At 42.7% G+C, this 22298-nt stretch overlaps 1 protein-coding gene across 1 annotated transcript in view; it reads right to left on the bottom strand.

The window, feature by feature from the left end:
* The window catches only part of LCP2 (lymphocyte cytosolic protein 2), a 1189974-nt gene that overhangs the window by 110636 nt on the left and 1057040 nt on the right, over nt 1-22298 (bottom strand). Inside the window, exon 19 of the mRNA XM_073573677.1 lies at nt 13402-13479. Within this exon, the coding sequence (XP_073429778.1) occupies nt 13402-13479 (78 nt within the window). The remainder of the gene's footprint in view (nt 1-13401; nt 13480-22298) is intronic.

The following is a 22298-nucleotide window of genomic DNA, read 5'->3' as shown; positions in this document are numbered from 1 at the left end:
AAAATTGAAGGATGCGGCAGGCCACACAACAGATTACTCCAAGGAGCTGTTTTCACATACCATGCCTGGGTTATCAAGTGAAATGGTGAATTACCAGGCCAAGATGAATCTGACATGGAGTGCACTGATGCACAGCCACTGATAGATGATTCTGCTGGTACATTCACTCAGAGCACGACATTGTCCTCGCAGTGTACTGAGCCAGATTCTGACCCTGATGAAACTCAGGTGCCCCTTCCCGCATACTATACCACCGTACACGGTGACACAGAGGAAGGTGCACATGACATTGAAGAGGAGGTGATGGATGACCCAGTTGTTGACCCAGATTGGCATCCATTGGGGGAAGAGGGTGACGCTGCCAATAGCTCCGAAGAGGAGGAGGAGCATCCGCAGCAGGCATCGACATCGCAACAGCTGTTATCTGGCAGGCACGGAGCAGTCCAAAAACGGGTTACAAAAAGCCAAAAAGTTGCTGGACTGCTTGGCCAGATGGTCAAAATAGCACAGCGTGCAAGGACGCAAAATGTCTTCCATAGTAGGAAGAGTGCAGTGTGGCACTTTTTTGAACAAAATCCTAACGATCAGGCCAAGGTTATCTGTAAGAAGTGCGCAAAGACCTTTAGCCGAGGGAAAAATCTGAAAAATTTGAATACCAGTTGCATGCTTAGACATTTAACCACCTTGCACTTGCAAGCATGGACGGAACACCAAACCTCAAGTACCACATGTGCAAATGCTCCCAAAGAAGGTAGTCAGCAATGCTACATTGTTTCCCCCACTGTAAGCCCACCGGTTAGCACAGCAGCAAATGTTGAGGTGTCGTTGCAAGGCCAAAGCTGTCAGGGAATCACAATGTTATATCGACGAAAGACTGAATCTAGGCCATCAGAAAGAACACCAACTCCATCATCATCATCAACCCTCTCTCAGTCCGCCCTGTCCACCGCTAGTTCCACCATAGGAATCTCTCAAGTCCAGCTCACCCTGCCAGAGACTATGAGTAGGACAAGAAAGTACTCATCCTCTCATCCGCATACACTGGGTTTGAACGCCCACATTGCCAAACTAATCTGGTTAGAGATGATGCCCTATCGGTTGGTGGAAAGCGCAGCTTTCCTCGAACTCGTGGCCTACGCAGTACCACGCTATGAACTACCCAGTCGCCACTTCTTTTCTCGCAAAGCCATCCCAGCCCTCCACCTTCATGTGAAGGACCGCATTGTCCATGCACTCAAGCAATCAGTGAGTGGAAAGGTGCACCTCACAACTGATGCATGGTCCAGTAGGCATGGCCAGGGCCGTTACGTGTCCATCACTGCGCACTGGGTTAATGTGGTGGATGTAGGGTCCACAGGGGACAGCGGTGGTGGGACTGTGCTGCCTAGCCCACGGTATAGGAAACAGTTGGCTGTAGGCGTTCGACCCTCCTCCTCCTACTCCTCTAGAAGCGAAAGCTCGCCCCCAGAGTGCAGTCGCAGCAGCACTCCATCCGCAGCTGCCAGTGTTGCACACGAGGTGTCCCCCTATCGATCAGCTAGTGGAAAGCGTCAACAGGCTGTGTTGAAGATGATGTGTTTGGGCGACAGACACACCGCGGAGGAACTGGCCGACTACTTTCAGCAACAAACTGAGTCATGGCTGGGCATTCTACATCTTGAGGCAGGCAAGGTAGTCAGCGATAATGGCCGTAATTTTGTGGCTGCCATAGCCCTTTCAAAACTCAGACACATACCTTGCTTGGCTCACACCTTGAACCTGGTGGTGCAGTGCTTCCTCAATAATTATCCAGAGTTAACAGGCCTGCTCCAGAAGGTTCGAAAAGTGTGCTCGCACATCCGCCGGTCGCCCGTACATTCCAGTCGTATGCAGAAGCTGCAGCAATTGCTACACCTTCCCAAGCACCGGCTAATTATCGACATTGCAACAAGGTGGAACTCCACCCTGCACATGGTTGAGCGGCTGTGCGAACAGAGGCAGGCCGTAATGCATTTGTGGGAGGATACCCGGACAGGCACTATGAGGGCAGACATGGAGTTGACAGGTGTGCAGTGGTCAAAGCTGAAAGACCTCTGTAAAGTCCTTCAGTGTTTTGAGGAATGCACACGGCTGATAAGCGCAGACGACGCCATCATAAGCATGAGCATCCCACTTATGCGTCTGCTCATGCAAACTTTGGCGCACATTAAGGAGCAGGCATCTGCAGCCGAGGTTGACGAAGAGGTAGAGGAGGAGGAAATCCTTGATGACAGTCAGCCATTGTCTGCTCCGGGACCTCTCCTGGACAAGGTGGAGGAAGAAGAGGAAGAGGAGGAGGAGGGTGATGATGGGGATGATTATTTAGGGGAGGAGGATGCTTCTCGTGTGTCCAGAGAAAATGTTGGCATGGCAAGGTCTGGTACAGGGTTTGTGCGTGACTGGAGGGATGTGGATTTGCCAGAAAGTGCTCCTCCACCAAGCAGTCGCACTGCATCATTGACACCGGGAACATTGGCCCACATGTCAGATTATGCCTTGCAGATCCTAAAAAGGGACCCCGCATTGCCAAAATGATGAACGATGACGACTACTGGTTGGCCAACATCCTGGATCCACGCTATAAAGGCAAATTCCAAAACATCATGCCACAGGAGAACCTTAACCTAATATTGGCTAACAAACAAGCTACTCTGGTAAACCGGTTGGTTGAGGCATTCCCAGCACACAGCAGCGGTGATGGTTCTCACACGAGCCGTAGGGGCCAGGGGCAGCTTGGAAGAGGTGTTCGTGGTGCACACATCAGAAGTGGCGTTGGAGACAGGGGTTTCATGACCATGTTGTGGACTGATTTTTCAAGTCCCGCTCACACGACTGGTAATACTGCATCGATGGAAAGTGACAGGAGACAGCACTTGTCAACTACGGTTACAAACTACTTTTCCTCCCATGTCGATATTCTCCCTCACAGGTCATTCCCCTTTGACTATTGGGCCGCTAAACTGGACACCTGGCCTGAATTGGCACAATATGCGCTACAGGAGCTCGCTTGCCCAGCTGCAAGTGTGATATCGGAAAGAGTCTTCAGTGCTGCTGGATCAATCCTGACAGAAAAAAGGACCCGTCTGTCGACCCAAAATGTGGATGATCTAACCTTCATTAAAATGAACCATGCATGGGTTTCCAAGGATTTTGTCCCACCTTCCCCTGATGACACATAGGTTGACAGAAAAATGGCTTGCTTTGGTCCTCCTCTTCCTGGGACTTGAACAATTTTGCCTTTTGCATCAGCTGAATGTCCAACATCAACATATGCCACTTTCTAAAACTCCCTAACTGTGCTGCCCCCCCCATGGCTGGATTCACCACCTAGCGCACGAAACCGTGCGAGTGCCGTTGCCCTGGACAGGTGGGTAGGCCGACTCTTGGGGGCGGGCACTGGCACAGGGTCCCTCATAGTGCAATCAAGTGTCTCTGACAGTGGTGGTGCACACCCGCCGTCAAACACACCGCCGTACTATGAGGGGCCCAGTGCCAGTACCGACGCCCACGAGTGGGCCCCCCTTGCTTGGGCAGGGCCCCAGCATTTGCAATCTTTACCTCTCCCTGCTCCTCCGCTGTGTAGTCTGGGCCGTCAAATCCATACTGGGCCTGACACCGTCTGAGCCTGCCTCCTGATCTATAGACATATATTTTGAATGTGTACACTATGCTATCCATACATGTTATCTGGTGATACGGTACCCTTTCTCACCTTTGTGCAATCACGTGTAATCCATACTGGGCCTGACACTGTCTGAGCCTGCCTCCTGATCTATAGACATATATTTTGAATGTGTACACTATGCTATCCATACATGTTATCCGGTGATACGGTACCCTTTCTCACTTTTGTGCAATCACGTGTAATCCATACTGGGCCTGACACTGCCTGAGCCTGCCTCCTGATCTATAGACATAAATTTTGAATGTGTACACTATGCTATCCATACATGTTATCCGGTGATACGGTACCCTTTCTCACCTTTGTGCAATCACGTGTAATCCATACTGGGCCTGACACCGTCTGAGCCTGCCTCCTGATCTATAGACATATATTTTGAATGTGTACACTATGCTATCCATACATGTTATCCGGTGATACGGTACCCTTTCTCACCTTTGTGCAATCACGTGTAATCCATACTGGGCCTGACACTGTCTGAGCCTGCCTCCTGATCTATAGACATATATTTTGAATGTGTACACTATGCTATCCATACATGTTATCCGGTGATACGGTACCCTTTCTCACTTTTGTGCAATCACGTGTAATCCATACTGGGCCTGACACTGCCTGAGCCTGCCTCCTGATCTATAGACATAAATTTTGAATGTGTACACTATGCTATCCATACATGTTATCCGGTGATACGGTACCCTTTCTCACCTTTGTGCAATCACGTGTAATCCATACTGGGCCTGACACCGTCTGAGCCTGCCTCCTGATCTATAGACATATATTTTGAATGTGTACACTATGCTATCCATACATGTTATCCGGTGATACGGTACCCTTTCTCACCTTTGTGCAATCACGTGTAATCCATACTGGGCCTGACACCGTCTGAGCCTGCCTCCTGATCTATAGACATATATTTTGAATGTGTACACTATGCTATCCATACATGTTATCTGGTGATACGGTACCCTTTCTCACCTTTGTGCAATCACGTGTAATCCATACTGGGCCTGAGAACGGCTGGCGAGCTGTTAAGCAAGCTACAGCACCTGTGGTTTGCACACGTAAGTTTTTCATTTTTTCAGGAATGACGGTTAGGCCTAATTCCGGAACTGCGGTTGACCTGCACTTACTGGGAAATCATCGTTTGCGGGTAATAATTGTAATCAGATCCCCATCACTAACGGTGTTCAGCGGGTTATCTGCACCTGTAAGCGACAAACGCTGGCCCTTTCAGTGTAGCGCACATGCAGCCACGGACAAGTAAGGACATGACACACCAGTTATTGGCCAATCTCACGTGCCAGATCCTCGCGTGTCCCTCTAGTAAGCCGGACTCGGACCGCGGGGCATGACGGAGTCTTGTTCGTTAATGGAATTAAGCTTGCAATGTGTGCATCTTTTTTGTTGCTGGATGGTTGAGGTTGCCCGTGTTGAGTCAAATTACGCCGCAGGCTCCACTCTTGGTGGTGCCCCTCTGGACATTCCTTTAAGGTTCAGCTTTGCAACCATACTGCCCACGTAAAACAAACACTTTGCCTTCATGAACGCTGTTTGGAGTGTCGTGACTCGTGGGAATAACGCCGCCCAATCAGTTAACCTGCTAGAGAGATCCTTCGTTGCTCCCAAGCATGACATCACACTCCCTAGGAGGAAGGTAATGCCACTGTGGCAACCGTACTCCTGGGGGCAACACAAGTGCACTGATGCCCAGCCACTGCTCGATGAATCTGCTGGTACATTGACCCAGACCACTACATTCCCCTCGCACTCTACACGGCCTGAATCTGACCCTGATGAAACTCAGGTTACCCTTCCCATATACTGTTCCATCTTACACGGTGACAAAGAGGAAGCTGCAGATGAAAGTGCAGGTTCGGCCCACCCGCCGTCAGACACACCACCGTACTATCAGGGGCCCTGTGCCAGTGTCGTCGCCAACGAGTGGGCCCCCCATGCTTGCTCAGGATCACAGCACTTGCAAGGTTGAAATACTATGCAGTGAGGTGGAAGATGGGGACGACGAGGAGTCCAGACTAGTACAGGGATTCCCTAGCGAGGAGACTTATTTCATTGTTTTCAATGTTGGGACAGCAATTTTTGGGGAGCACTATACTCTGGAGAATGATAAATGGGGCCCACCATACACTGGAACATTCCAAAGGTGGACATCAGACACTGGAGCAGCATTTACATGGCCCATTATACACTAGAGCATTAGAAATGGGGCCCATTATGTATGGAGCATTATTTGGGCCCATAAGACAGTGGAGCTTCATCCATGGGGACCAACATATACTGTAGCATTATGTGAAGCTCATCATATACTGTTTCAAACATTATATGGGACCAATGATTCTATATGGAGAAATAGATGGGCCTCGTCATGAGATGTAAAAAGTGAAGTATTTTTCTTTGTAGTATACCACTATTTCTCTGCCGTATCGGAGCAGCATGAGTTGTGGCATGTGTTAAAGGGGAGCTCTTTCGCCCAGGGCACATGAAAACCTGGAGCCAGCCCTACCCCCCCACAACTTTAGCCAAATAACCCCCATTTTTCAGTGCGTAACTAGTATTATGAAGTAAATAAAGGGTGACAAGCTTCAGTAATAAGAATTGATGCTTTTGGCATTCAAATGGGCACTGTAAGTGTGTTTCCTGTCCTCCTCTCACTGCCGACTTTTCTTCCCCATTGACTTACATTGGGTTTCGTGTTTCAGTCGGACCCCCGACTTTTCCCTATAGTCAGCCGATTTCGTTCGACCCGACTTTTGTGAAAGTCGGGTTTCGCGAAACCCAACTCGACCCGAAAAAAGGCAAAGTCGCTCATCTCTACTAAGAAGAATAACAGGAAAAGCCCCATACCGGATACTATAAAAATGCTACAAATTGTTCCATTATTGGGAATGTCTGTATTTACTGAGTAGTGTTGAGCGATACCATCCGATACCCTAAAATATCGGATTGGATGGTATCGGCCCGATACGAAAAAAGTATCGGGTATCGCCGATTCCGATACCGGAAGTCCCATTCAAGTCTATGGGACTTCCGGTATCGGAATAAGAAAAACCCTTTTCTGTCCTTGTACAGCCTCTCGGGGGTGTGTACGGACCTTCCGGGTGGCTGTGCCGGCCTGCCGGTGGTCTGTACCGACTGTCCAGGGGTCTGTGCAGGCTGCGGGGGTCTGTACCGGCCTGCCGGGGGGCTGTACCGACTGTCCGGGGGTCTGTGCAGGCCGCGGGGGTCTGTACCGGCCTGCCGGGGGGCTGTGCCGGCCTGCTGGTGGTCTGTACCGACTGTCCGGGGGTCTGTGTAGGATCGTCCGATGGGACTACAAGTCCCATCGGGCGATGCCTGCTACCATGACGGTGATTGACACATTAGCCAATGATGGGACAGTAGAAGTCCCATCATCTGGCTAATGTGTTGAATGTACAAAAAAAAAAAAAAAAACATACCACATACATACTACATGCTACATACATACTACATACATGCTACATACATGCAACATACATGCTACATACATGCAACATACATACTACATACATGCTACATACATACCACATATATACTACATGCATGCAACATACATACATACAACATATATACTACATGCAACATACATACTACATATATACTACATGCATGCAACATATATACAACATATATACTACATGCATGCAACATGCATACTACATATATACCACATATATACTACATGCATGCAACATACATATATGCTACATATATACTACATGCATGCATCATGCATAATACATATAAACCACATATATACTACATGCATGCAACATACATACATACTACATACATGCTACATATATAATACATTCATACAACATACATACTACATACATACTTCATATATACTACATTCATACAACATACATATATACTACATGCAACATGCATACTACATATATACCACATGCATGCAACATGCATACTACATATATATCACATATATACTACATGCATGCAACATACATATATACTACATATATACTACATGCAACATGCATACTACATATATACTACATGCATGCAACATACATACTACATATATACCACATATATACTACATGCATACTACATATATACCACATGCATGCAACATACATATATACAACATATATATACTACATGCAAGATGCAACATGCATACTACATATATACCACATATATACTATATGCATGCAACATACATATATACAACATATATACTACATGCAACATGCATACTACATCCATGCTACATGCTTGCAACATACATACATACATACTACATATATACCACATGCATGCAACATGCATACTACATATATGCCACATATATACTACATGCATACTACATATATACCACATGCATGCAACATACATATATACAACATATATATACTACATGCAACATGCAACAAGCATACTACCTATATACCACATATATACTACATGCATGCAACATACATATATACTACATATATACTACATGCAACATGCATACTACATCCATGCTACATGCTTGCAACATACATACATACTACATATATACCACATGCATGCAACATGCATACTACATATATACCACATATATACTACATGCATGCAACATACATACATACAACATATATACTACATGCATGCAACATGCATACTACATATATACAACATATATACTACATGCAACATACATACTACATATATACTACATGCATGCAACATACATACATACTACATATATACTACATATATACTACATATATACCACATGCATGCAACATACATATATACAACATATATACTACATGCATGCAACATGCATACTACATATATACCACATATATACTACATGCATGCAACATGCATATATAATACATGCAACATACATACTACATATATACTACATGCATGCAACATGCATACTACATATATACTACATGCATGCAACATACATACTACATATATACCACATATATACTATATGCATACTACATATATACCACATGCATGCAACATACATATATACAACATATATACTACATGCATGCAACATACATATATACAACATATATACTACATGCATGCAACATGCATACTACATATATACCACATATATACTACATGCATGCAACATACATATATACTACGTGCAACATACATACTACATACATGCAACATGCATACTACATATATACTACATACAGTATATACTACATGCATGCAACATACATATATACTACATGCATGCAACATACATATATACTACATGCATGCAACATACATACATACTACATATATACCACATGCATGCAACATTCATACTACATATATACTACATATATAGTACATGCATGCAACCTACATATATACTACATACAATACATTCATACAATACATACATATACATATAACATAGAGTAAATACTCACCATCACTTGTCACTTTGATCCCCGAAGCCATTGTCATCTGTGGAATAAATATTAAAATAACAAACCACCAATATACTTACCCCTGATCCGCAGAAGTCCACGAGTGTCCCACGACGATCTTGCGTGGAGAACAGCAGCATCAGCTGATGCTACCGTTCTCTACGGGCTCCAGGAATCCAATGACGGGAGGTAGGTATCCTTCCGCACTGTATTCCTCCACCACTGTAAAAAAAAAAAAAAGTCCCTAGTCTCATTTTAAGGCATTGCTGTGTGAGAAATTTCCCATGCAGCTTTTGCCATAAAGTGAGACTAGGGACCTTTTCTTTTTTATAGTGGCAGAGGAATACAGTGCGGATGGATACCTACCTCCCGTCATTGGATGCCTGGAGCCCGTAGAGAATGGTAGCATCAGCTGATGCTGCTGTTCTCCATGCAAGATCGTCGTGGGACACTCGTGGACTTCTGCGGATCAGGGGTAAGTATATTGGTGGTTTGTTATTTTAATATTTATTCCACAGATGACAATGGCTTCGGGGATCAAAGTGACAAGTGATGGTGAGTATGTACTCTATGTTATATGTACTGTATGTCTATATGTATGTATTGTATGAATGTATTGTATGTAGTATATATGTATGTTGCATGCATGTAGTATATATGTAGTATGCATGTTGCATGCATGTGGTATATATGTAGTATATATGTAGAATGTATGTTGCATGTAGTATATATGTAGTATATATGTATGTTTCATGCATGTAGTAAATATGTAGTATATATGTAGTATGCATGTTGCATGCATGTAGTATATATGTATATATGTATGTTGCATGCATGTAGTATATATGTGGTATATATGTAGTATGTATGTGTGTTGCATGCATGTAATATATATGTAGTATGCATGTTGCATGCATGTAGTATATAGGTAGTATGTATGTTGCATGTAGTATATATGTTGTATATATGTATGTTGCATGCATGTGGTATATATGTAGTATGCATGTAGTATATATGAAGTATGTATGTAGTATGTATGTTGCATGCATGTAGTATATATGTAGCATGTATATTGCATGTAGTATATATGTAGTATATATGTATGTTGCATGCATGTAGTATATATGTAGTATGCATGTAGTATATATGTAGTATATATGTATGTTGCATGCATGTAGTATATATGTGGTATATATGTAGTATGCATGTTGCATGCATGTAGTATATATGTTGTATATATGTATGTTGCATGCATGTGGTATATATGTGGCATGCATGTAGTATATATGTAGCATGTATGTTGCATGTAGTATATATGTAGTATATATGTATGTTGCATGCATGTAGTATATACACTCACTGGCCACTTTATTAGGTACACCTGTCCAACTGTGTGTTAAGACTTAATTTCTAATCAGCCAATCACATGGCGGCAACTCAGTGGATTTAGGCATGTAGACATGGTCAAGACAATCTCCTGCAGTTCAAACCGAGCATCAGTATGGTGAAGAAAGGTGATTTGAGTGCCTTTGAACGTGGCATGATTGTTGGTGCCAGAAGGGCTGGTCTGAGTATTTCAGAAACTGCTGATCTACTGGGATTTTCACGCACAACCATCTCTAGGGTTTACAGAGAATATTCCGAAAAAGAAAAAAAATCCAGTGAGCGGCAGTTCTGTGGCCGGAAATGCCTTGTTGATGCCAGAGGTCAGAGGAGAATGGGCATACTGGTTCGAGCTGATAGAAAGGCAACAGTGACTCAAATTGCCACCCGTTACAACCAAGGTAGGCAGAAGAGCATCTCTGAACGCACAGTGCGTCGAACTTTGAGGCAGATGGGCTACAGCAGCAGAAGACCACACTGGGTACCACTCCTCTCAGCTAAGAACAGGAAACTGAGGCTACAATTTGCACAAGCTCATCGAAATTGGACAGTAGAAGATTGGAAAAACGTTGCCTGGTCTGATGAGTCTCGATTTCTGCTGCGACATTCGGATGGTAGGGTCAGAATTTGGCGTAAACAACATGAAAGCATGGATCCATCCAGCCTTGTATCAACGGTTCAGGCTGGTGGTGGTGGTGTCATGGTGTGGGGAATTTTTTCTTGGCACTCTTTGGGCCCCTTGGTACCAATTGAGCATCGTTGCAACGCCACAGCCTACCTGAGTATTGTTGCTGACCATGTCCATCCCTTTATGACCACAATGTACCCAACATCTGATGGCTACTTTCAGCAGGATAATGCGCCATGTCATAAAGCTCGAATCATCTCAGATTGGTTTCTTGAACATGACAATGAGTTCACTGTACTCAAATGGCCTCCTCAGTCACCAGATCTCAATCAAATAGAGCATCTTTGGGATGTGGTGGAACGGGAGATTCGCATCAGGGATGTGCAGCCGACAAATCTGCGCCAACTGTGTGATGCCATCATGTCAATATGGTCCAAAATCTCTGAGGAATGCTTCCAGCACCTTGTTGAATCTCTGCCACGAAGAATTGAGGCAGTTCTGAAGGCAAAAGGGGGTCCAACCCGTTACTAGCATGGTGTACCTAATAAAGTGGCCAGTGAGTGTATGTAGTATGTATGTTGCATGTAGTATATATGTTGTATATATGTATGTTGCATGCATGTAGTATATATGTAGTATGCATGTAGTATATATGTATGTTGCATGCATGTAGTATGCATGTTGCATGCATGTAGTATATATGTATGTTGCATGCATGTAGCATATATGTGGTATATATGTAGTATGCATGTTGCATGCATGTGGTATATATGTAGTATGTATGTTGCATGCATGTAGTATATATGTAGTATGCATGTTGCATGTAGTATATATGTATGTTGCATGCATGGTAGTATATATGTAGTATGCATGTTGCATGCATGTAGTATATATGTTGTATGTATGTTGCATGCATGTAGTATATATGTGGTATATATGTAGTATGCATGTTGCATGCATGTAGTATATATGTTGCATGTATGTATGTTGCATGCATGTAGTATATATGTAGTATGCATGTTGCATGTAGTATATATGTACTATATATGTAGCATGCATGTTGTATGCATGTGGTATATATGTAGTATGTATGTATGTTGTATGCATGTAGTATATATGTAGTATGTATGTTGCATGTGGTATATATGTAGTATATATGTATGTTGCATGCATGTAGTATATATGTGGTATATATGTAGTATGCATGTTGCATGCATGTGGTATATATGTAGTATGTATGTATGTTGCATGCATGTAGTATATATGTAGTATGTATGTAGCATGTAGTATGTATGTAGTATGTTTGTTTTTTTTCCTACATTCAACACATTAGCCGGATGATGGGACTACTACTGTCCCATCATTGGCTAATGTGTCAATCACTGTCATGGTAGCAGGCATCGCAAGATGGGACTTGTAGTCCCATCGGACGATGCCTGTACAGACCCCCGCAGCCTGCGCAGACCCCCGGACAGTCGGCACAGACCACCGGCAGGCCGGCACAGCCCCCCGGCAGGCCGGTACAGACCCCTGGCAGTCCGCACAGACCCCCGGGCAGTCGTCACAGACCCCCAGCAGGCCGGTACAGACCCCCGGGCAGGCCGGTACAGACCCCCGGGCAGTCGGCACAGACCCCTGGGCAGTCGGCACAGACCCCCTGGAAGGCCCTAACTGACGGCGCATCATGATGTGCACAGACCGCGCATCATGATGACGTCATTTCGGCAGCCAATCAGAGCCACAACAGTGGCTCATTGCATTATGGAACTTCCGATTCCGATATTGAAAAAATATCAGTACTCGGTATCGGAATTCCGATACAGCGAATATCGGCCGATACCCGATATTTGCAGTATCGGAATGCTCAACACTATTACTGAGTCACGACAGGAGAGCTGACAGGTCCCCTGGATGTGACATGCATACTTGTCAGCAGTCCTGATTTTGCCAGGGCAGTCCCCAGAACTTAGCCACAAAGAAGGCAGGTATTTCTGAAAGTTTTAGGGAAATTTTCACACAGTGCAGCAAAAATGAGATGTATTTTGCTGTGAAACTGTTGGGAAGTATAGATATGTAAAACTATTTGGTCTATCCTTCTCATCCAACAGTTCAGTCATTTGCTTTTGCATATACTCAATTAATGATAATAATATATTATAACATCAAGTCTTCCAGTACCAAAAAATATCCAAATAGGACATTTAAAAAATGTTAATAGATCATAGTGAAATAATTTATTATCTTACCTTATTAATGGATCTTAAAGCACTTTCAGCATCCTTTCTTGATAGATTACAAAAATACCACTGCTCTGAATGAATACCCTAAAATACAAATGAATTAACTTACAATATACAAGGCATTTGAAAAAAAACTAGTTATGTGAATAACAAAGTTCAAGGTTGTATGTAAAGACATTGTCCAAGTTCATTTAAATTATGCCCACATTGAGTGACAAGATGAGCAGCTACGATTGAGTGGATCAAGGACCAAGACAAGTTTTGTCAGATCATTGTTGTCGACATGTTGAACCTAATGCTGGTTGTGAGCAATCCTCGAGTATGTCTGTTGGGCACAAGTAGTACACACTTTCATCTAATCCATGCTTTATTACCCATTTCCTGATCCCGCTGATTCCCCCTAATTTTGTCATTCCCCCTCGCCGTCTACTATATAACAGTGAGATACACCTGACTACACTGTGTTGTGTTTAGATGTACTTAGCAAAGACCATTATTAGGGTCGAAACATGGGACGCTATCTGTTATCTATTATTACAAGCACTTCCAGAACTCATCTCACAGCTGCTGTCAGCTCTGGTAGATCTAGACGAGTTTGCCCTGATACATAGCTTTGCTGTATTTCTAGACAATAACTGTAGACATCAATGAGGAAAGGAAGTTGTGTTCTTTTTCTCTGCCTTCTTATGATTGGTCCTCATCATGCACAATTACATGCCCCAAGATACAAATCTCTGGAAAATGCCAATGGATAGACCTCATACCTATAACAATCTATGAAACTGTTCAAATACTGTATCTGTTTACTTTTGCTGGCAGACTGGAATGCATAAAATCACGGAAACTTGATCGAACTTCTTCCAAGTCTTGGAACAATCTTGCCAATTCAAATCTATAGGTCCATGAATCAAATTGGGCAGTACTATGTTATCTATGGGGAAGAGGGGAAGAGTCTTGAGGAGATCATTTGCATATTCCCAGTGCCTTCTGGGATAAGTGAAGAGTCTCCGCGAGCTCAACGATCACTGGGTTTTGGCGGTTGCAGCTGAAAAGAGGAAATCGGAAAACCAGGGGAAGAGTCTTGAGGAGATCATTTGCATATTCCCAGTGCCTTCTGGGATAAGTGAAGAGTCTCCGCGAGCTCAACGATCACTGGGTTTTGGCGGTTGCAGCTGAAAAGAGGAAATCGGAAAACCAGGGGAAGAGTCTTGAGGAGATCATTTGCATATTCCCAGTGCCTTCTGGGATAAGTGAAGAGTCTCCGCGAGCTCAACGATCACTGGGTTTTGGCGGTTGCAGCTGAAAAGAGGAAATCGGAAAAACCGCGCGCCGATTGGCTCATCTTTCATCGTTTTTAAGAAATCTCAAGATGGAAGAGGCCAGGAGCCATTTGGTGAGCTGCATTTCTTGCTACATGTTCACAGATTTACCAGTGGAAAAGCCAAACTTCACATGCCACAAATGCAAGCTTGTGTCCCTGTTGGAGGAAAAGTTGCAAAATCTCGAAGAGAGGTTAGCTACGTTGAAGATCATTAAGGAAGGTGAAGAGTTCTTGGACAGAGCAGAATTATCTCTTCATGTTACAGAAAGAGAAGAAATTCGAAGTGCACCTGAAGAAACAGAGGAATGGAGACATGTGACCCAGAGAAGCAGGAGGATCAGGAGGCAGTCAGCACCCATACTGCTCAGAAACCAGTACCAGGCTCTCACGCAGGAAAACGATGAAGAAATACATCAGGATAAGACTTTGCCAACAAACAGCAACCTTGTACGCCCTCAGAGTCCTCCTGGATGGAGAAAGAAAAATGTTGTGAAGAAGAAACGGAGAGTGGTGGTCATGGGGGATTCCCTGCTGAGAGGAACAGAGGCCGCTATCTGCAGACCGGATATAACTACAAGAGAAATGTGCTGTCTTCCAGGTGCAAAAATTAAAGATGTGTCTGACAGGATATCAGGACTCTTCAGACCTACAGATGACTACCCATTCCTGCTACTACATGTGGGGACAAATGACACCGCAAGAAACGACCTGGAAACCATCTGCAGAGACTTTGAAGACTTAGGCAAGAAAGTGAAAGAACTGGGAGCGCAGGTGGTCTTCTCTTCCATCCTCCCAGTGGATGGCCATGGAACAAGGAGGTGGAATAAGATTCTGCAGGTGAACAACTGGCTACGTCGATGGTGCCGTCAGCAACGATTTGGATTTCTGGATCACGGAGTGAACTACTTATACGATGGACTACTTGCTAGAGATGGGGTGCACCTTACGAAGACTGGAAAGCATGTATTTGGAAGTCGCCTTGCTACACTTGTAAGGAGAGCTTTAAACTAGAACAACATGGGAAGGGAAGCAAAAGACCAGAAAAAGCCATACACCTGACAAATGCTATTGAGAACTCTGCTATTAGAAGTGGAAAGGAAGAACAAAGACGAAAGAATCTAATTAATAAAAATATTGGAGAAAGAGAAACCAATCACAAACTAAAATGTTTCTATACTAATGCACAAAGCATGGGCAACAAACAAGGAGAATTGGAACTACTAACACAGGAAAAGAAATATGATGTAATTGGAATCACTGAAACTTGGTGGGACAATACACATGATTGGAATACAAGACTAGAAGGATACAACTTATTTGCAAGAAACAGACTTGATAAACGAGGAGGGGGTGTCGCATTGTATGTTCGAAACGCGTATATCTGCACAGAGATTGAAGCTTCAGAGACTGGGAGTTCTGTGGAAACTGTTTGGGTAAGAATACAAGGACAGAACAATGGAAAGGACACCATTGTAGGCATTTACTACAGGCCGCCTGTGCAAGCCGAAGATATAGATGAACTCTTTATGCATCAGATGGCCAAGTTCTCCAAAAAATATGACATAGTTGTCATGGGAGATTTCAACTATCCAGACATTTGTTGGGAATCTCTCTCAGGCAAAACTAACAGGTCAAGGAAATTCTTATCCTCTCTTGCTGACAACTTTATCTTCCAAAAGGTAAGGGAGAAAACAAGGGGAACTGCTACCTTGGATCTAATCCTTATAAACAGGGAGGAAATGGTTGAGGAGGTAAAAGTGGCTGGGACCCTAGGAGGTAGCGACCATGCTATTTTAGAATTTTGGATAACTAGAGGTGGAAGACCTGTGAAGACTCAGACGTCAAGGTTAGATTTCAGAAAGGCAGATTTTAAGGGATTCAGAAAGAGAATTGGAGGGATCCAATGGCTGGATATCCTTAAAGACAAAAATGTCCAGGAAGGATGGGAAATCTTGAAAAATGAAATTCTCAAAGCACAGTTGTTAACAATTCCGAAAAGAGGGAAGAATAGGAAGCATTTAAGGAAACCAGGATGGATGAACACAGAACTTAAGCACATGCTAAAAAGGAAGAAAAAAATGTTTATAAAATGGAAAGAGGGAGGCATATCTAAAGAAGAATATAATGCTGTCTGCAGAACCTGCAGGGCACAAATCAGATTATCTAAAGCTGAAAATGAACTGAGGCTTGCAAGAGATGTCAAAAGCAATAATAAAGGATTTTGGGGATATGTCAAAAGTAAAAGAAAAGTCAAAGATGCTATAGGATTTTTACAGGATGAAAATGATGAAATGGTAAGACAGGATGTTGAGAAGGCTGAACTTTTAAATTCCTATTTTGCATCTGTTTTCTCTCAGAAAGGAAATGCAACATCAACTGTTATTCACTGTCCTATTAAGGGAATAGAAGAATCCAGGATATCTATAAACAGAAAGATAGTGAGGAAACACTTAGCTAACCTAAATGAATTCAAGTCTCCAGGTCCAGATGAATTACACCCCAGAGTACTGAAGGAGATAGCAGAAGAAATTTTTGAACCCCTCTCCATAATCTTTGAAAATTCTTGGAGAACAGGAGAAGTGCCAGAAGACTGGAGAAGAGCAAATGTTGTTCCTATCTTCAAAAAGGGGAAGAAGGTGGACCCAGGCAACTATAGGCCGGTGAGTATGACTTCTATACCAGGAAAGATCTTTGAACAAATTATTAAACAACATGTATGTCAATACCTGGATAAGAATGAAGTGATTAAACAGAGTCAGCATGGGTTTCTAACTAATAAGTCATGTCAGACTAACTTAATTTCCTTCTATGACGGTATCACTGATTGGGTGGATCAAGGAAATGCTGTAGATATAGTATATCTTGACTTCAGCAAAGCATTTGACAAAGTCTCTCATACAATCCTTATTGAAAAAATGACTAAGTATGGAATGGACAAGGCAACTGTTAGGTGGATTCATAACTGGCTTAGTGATCGGACCCAAAGAGTGGTCGTAAATGGCTGCACATCCAGTTGGAAGAATGTCTCAAGTGGGGTACCACAGGGCTCTGTCCTGGGCCCTGTATTGTTCAACATCTTTATCAACGATTTAGATGAAGGAATTGAGGGTAAACTGATTAAATTTGCTGATGACACAAAGCTAGGAGGGATAGCTAATACTAGAGAAGAGAGAGAGAGGATTCAAAAAGATTTAAATAAACTGGAGAAGTGGGCAGCAACTAACAGAATGGTTTTTAACAGGGAGAAATGCAAAGTACTACATCTGGGCAATAAAAATGAAAAAAGCATATATAGAATGGGAGGAATAGGGCTAAGTGACAGCACATGTGAAAAAGACTTGGGTATACTAATAGATCACAGACTGAATATGAGTCAACAGTGTGATGCAGCAGCAAAAAAGGCAAATGCAATTCTAGGATGTATTAACAGAAGCATACAGTCTAGATCACGTGAAATCATTATTTCCCTCTACTCCTCTTTGGTCAGACCTCATCTGGAATATTGTGTCCAGTTTTGGGCACCACATTTTAAAAAAGACATCAACAAACTGGAGCAAGTTCAGAAAAGAGCGACCAGAATGGTGACCGGTCTGCAAACCCTGTCTTATGAGGAAAGGTTGCAGGATTTGGGAATGTTTAGTTTGCAAAAGAGAAGACTGAGAGGAGACTTAATAGCTGTCTACAAATATCTAAAGGGCTGTCACATTGTAGAAGGATCAACTTTATTCTCATTTGCACAAGGAAAGACTAGAAGCAATGGGATGAAACTGAATGGGAAGAGACACAGATTAGATATTAGAAAAAACTTTTTGACAGTTAGAGTGATCAATGAGTGGAACAGGCTGCCACGAGAAGTGGTGAGTTCTCCTTCAATGGAAGTCTTCAAACAGAGGCTGGACAGACATCTGACTGGGATGATTTAGCGAATCCTGCTTTGAGCAGGGGGTTGGACCAGATGGCCCAGGAGGTCCCTTCCAACTCTACGATTCTATGATTCTATGATTCTATGTGCTGTCCATTATTCTCAGACTGTTTGATATGAGAATGTTAAGAAAAGATGAAACTGTTACCAAACTCTGATGTTAAAAACTGACACTGACCAAACTCTGATGAAACTCTGATAAAATAAAAACCCTGAAGAAACTCAGATCGATATTTGATAGGAGAAAATCTCTGATATCTGGCGGAAACCTAATTTTAGTTACCATATAAGTTCAGTCATTTTCCTTCTGTTTCAGTATCTATGTCGTATTCTTGGTTTCAACTAAAATTATGTAGTAAGCTGGGTTCTGGTACCATATCTATGCAGTGAACTTAATTCAGGCACCATATCTACTGTACGCAGTAAGCTTGAATCTGGTACCATATCTGTGTAATAAATGTCAGATGTTTGGAGAAGATATTTTTCCAGTGCCTTGAAATATATTCACACCCTGTGTGCTTTTACACTTTTTTTCACTTTACACCCACAAACTTAAATGACATTCATTTGGATTTTATATGATATACCAACATAAAGTAGCAAGTATTGTGAAGTGTAAAGGATATGATACACTGTTTTCTAAATATTTAAAAAATATAAATGTGAAAATTGTGATATACATTTTCATTTGCAATTACTTAGTCTTTTGGAGAATGTCTATACCACCTTTGCACGTCTAGAGCCTGAGATTTTTGCCCAATTTTCTTTGCAAACTAGGCCTTGCTTAGTGAGATTGGATGGAGAACGTCTGTGAACAGCAATTATCAAATCTTGCCACAGATTCTCAATGGTATTTAGATCTTCACTTAGACAGTGTCTTTCAGACATGAATACATTTGAAAATTTGGATTCCGGCAACATGCTTTTGACCTCATCACACTAATGCTGGCGCCACAGAAGTATTGGACACACTAGACACCGGTAAGAGCATCACGGAGGAGCTGAAGAATAAATGGGCCATTATTTTAAATTGGGGGGGGGGTTGGTATTACTGTGAAGGCATATTTATGGGACAATGGAGGACATTATGAGATAATTCTGAATGTGAAAGGGGGCACAGTATAATGGGGGCAGTAGGGTGGGGGACATTATGCAGACAGGCAGTGTGGGGGACAATATGGGAAAACGCAGTTTGGAGTGATCCCAGTGTGGGGGGGATTATTGTGGAGAGGGGTAGTGTGGGGGGACATTAATGAGAAAGTGAGTATAGAGGAGTTATTGAAAGGCGCAGTTTGAGGTGATATTTTGAAGAGGGGCAGCGTGGAGGGAACATTATGTTGAGGAGCATTGTGGGGGGATATAATAGAAAAGGACAGTATGGGGGGATATTTTGTGCAGGAAGCACGAGGAGCAATTATTTATTCAGCAGGACAGCATAGGAGCTGACAGTGGTTTCGATCTTGTACACATTTAAAAATCCACAACGTGCTTCATGGCTATGTTAAAACTTAATCTTTAATTTTTATGACAGCCCACATATGACTGCAACCCACTAGGCTACATGGTCGCATCTGTCCTAAAGCACTCCCTTGATGAGCTTAGACGAAACACGTCGGGAGAAGGGAGAAATGGGGGAAGTGAGACATGGTTAGATGACTGGGCAGTTACAGGGTTACAATCTGTTTTGAAAGGATGGTAAAAATTAGAGAGGAGGAGGGGTTTGTCTTTATGTAAAGTTTTGCCTAATGTCAACTTTACGGGAGGATATTAGCGAAGGCAATGAGGATGTCGAGTCCATATGGGTCGAAATACATGGATGGAAAAATAGTAACAAAATTCTCATTGGGGGCTGTTACAAACCCCCAAATATAACAGAAGTCATGGAAAGTTTACTACTAAGGCAGATAGATGAAGCTGCAACTCATAACGAGATCCTTGTTATGGGGGACTTTAACTACCCAGAGAACAGGAGAAGTCCCACAAGACTGGAGAAGAGCAAATGTTGTTACTATCTTCAAAAAGGGGAAGAAGGTGGACCCAGGCAACTATAGGCCGGTGAGTCTGACTTCTATACCAGGAAAGATCTTTGAATAAATTATTAAACAACATGTATGTCAGTACCTGGATAAGAATGAAGAGATTAAACAGAGTCAGCATGGGTTTGTAACTAATAAGTCATGTCAGACTAACTTAATTTCCTTCTATGACAGAATCACTGATTGGGTGGATCAGGGAAATGCTGTAGATATAGTATATCTTGACTTCAGCAAAGCATTTGACAAAGTATCTCACATAATCCTTATTGAAAAAATGGCTAAGTATGGAATGGACAAGGCAACTGTTAGGTGGATTCATAACTGGCTTAGTGATCGGACCCAAAGAGTGGTCGAAAATGGCTGCACATCCAGTTGGAAGAATGTCTCAAGTGGGGTACCACAGGGCTCTGTCCTGGGCCCTGTATTGTTCAACATCTTTATCAGTGATTTAGATGAAGGAATTGAGGGTAAACTGATTAAATTTGTTGATGACACAAAGCTAGGAGGGATACCTAATACTAGAGAAGAGAGAGAGAGGATTCAAAAAGATATAAATAAACTGGAGCAGTGGGCAGCAACTAACAGAATGGTTTTTAACAGGGAAAAATGCAAAGTACTACATCTGGGCAATAAAAATGAAAAAAGCATATACAGAATGGGAGGAATAGGGCTAAGCAACAGCACATGTGAAAAAGACTTGGGTATACTAGTAGATCAAAGACTGAATATGAGTCAACAGTGTGATGCAGCAGCAAAAAAGGCAAATGCAATTCTAGGATGTGTTAACAGAAGCATACAGTCTAGATCACTTGAAGCCATTATTGCCCTCTACTCCTCTTTGGTCAGACCTCATCTGCAATACTGTGTCCAGTTTTGGGTGCCACATTTTACAAAAGACATCAACAAACTGGAGTGATTTCAGAAATTAGTGACCAGAATGGTGACCGGTCTGCAAACCCTGTCTTATGAGGAAAGGTTGCAGGATTTGGGAATGTTTAGCTTGCAGAAGAGAAGACTGAGAGAAGACTTAATCGCTGTCTACAAATATCTCAAGGGCTGTCACATTGTAGAAGGATCATCTTTATTCTCATTTGCACAAGGAAAGACTAGAAGCAATGGGATGAAACTGAATGGGAGAAGGTACAGATTAGATATTAGAAAAAACTTTTTGACAGAGTGATCAATGAGTGGAACAGGCTACCACGAGAGTTGGTGAGTTCTCCTTCAATAGAAGTCTTCAAGCAGAGGCTGGACAGAACTCTGTCTGGGATGATTTAGCGAATCCTGCTTTGAGCAGGGGGTTGGACCAGATGGCCCAGGAGGTCCCTTCCAACTCTACGATTCAATGATTCTATGCATAAAAGTGCCAAAACATAAAAAAAGACATAAATAAGGTATCGCTGTAATCATACTGACCCGAAGAATAAAACCGCTTTATCAATTTTACCACATGTGGAACGGTGTAAACGCCCCCCGAAAAAGAAATTCATGAAATGCTGGTTTTTGTTCATTCTGCATCCCAAAAACTGGATATTAACTCGGAAACAGAGACCTGTGAAACCCATAAAGGCAAAAGTTTTCTGCTAATAACCAAGAAAAATTATCTTTCATAATTGGTGCAGAA

Source organism: Dendrobates tinctorius, unplaced genomic scaffold (assembly GCF_039654945.1).
Source record: "Dendrobates tinctorius isolate UK_male_01 unplaced genomic scaffold, ASM3965494v1 ptg000036l, whole genome shotgun sequence".
NCBI lineage: Eukaryota > Metazoa > Chordata > Amphibia > Anura > Dendrobatidae > Dendrobates > Dendrobates tinctorius.
Note: the sequence above shows the minus strand (reverse complement) of the source record. Positions and strands in the feature narration are given on the sequence as shown.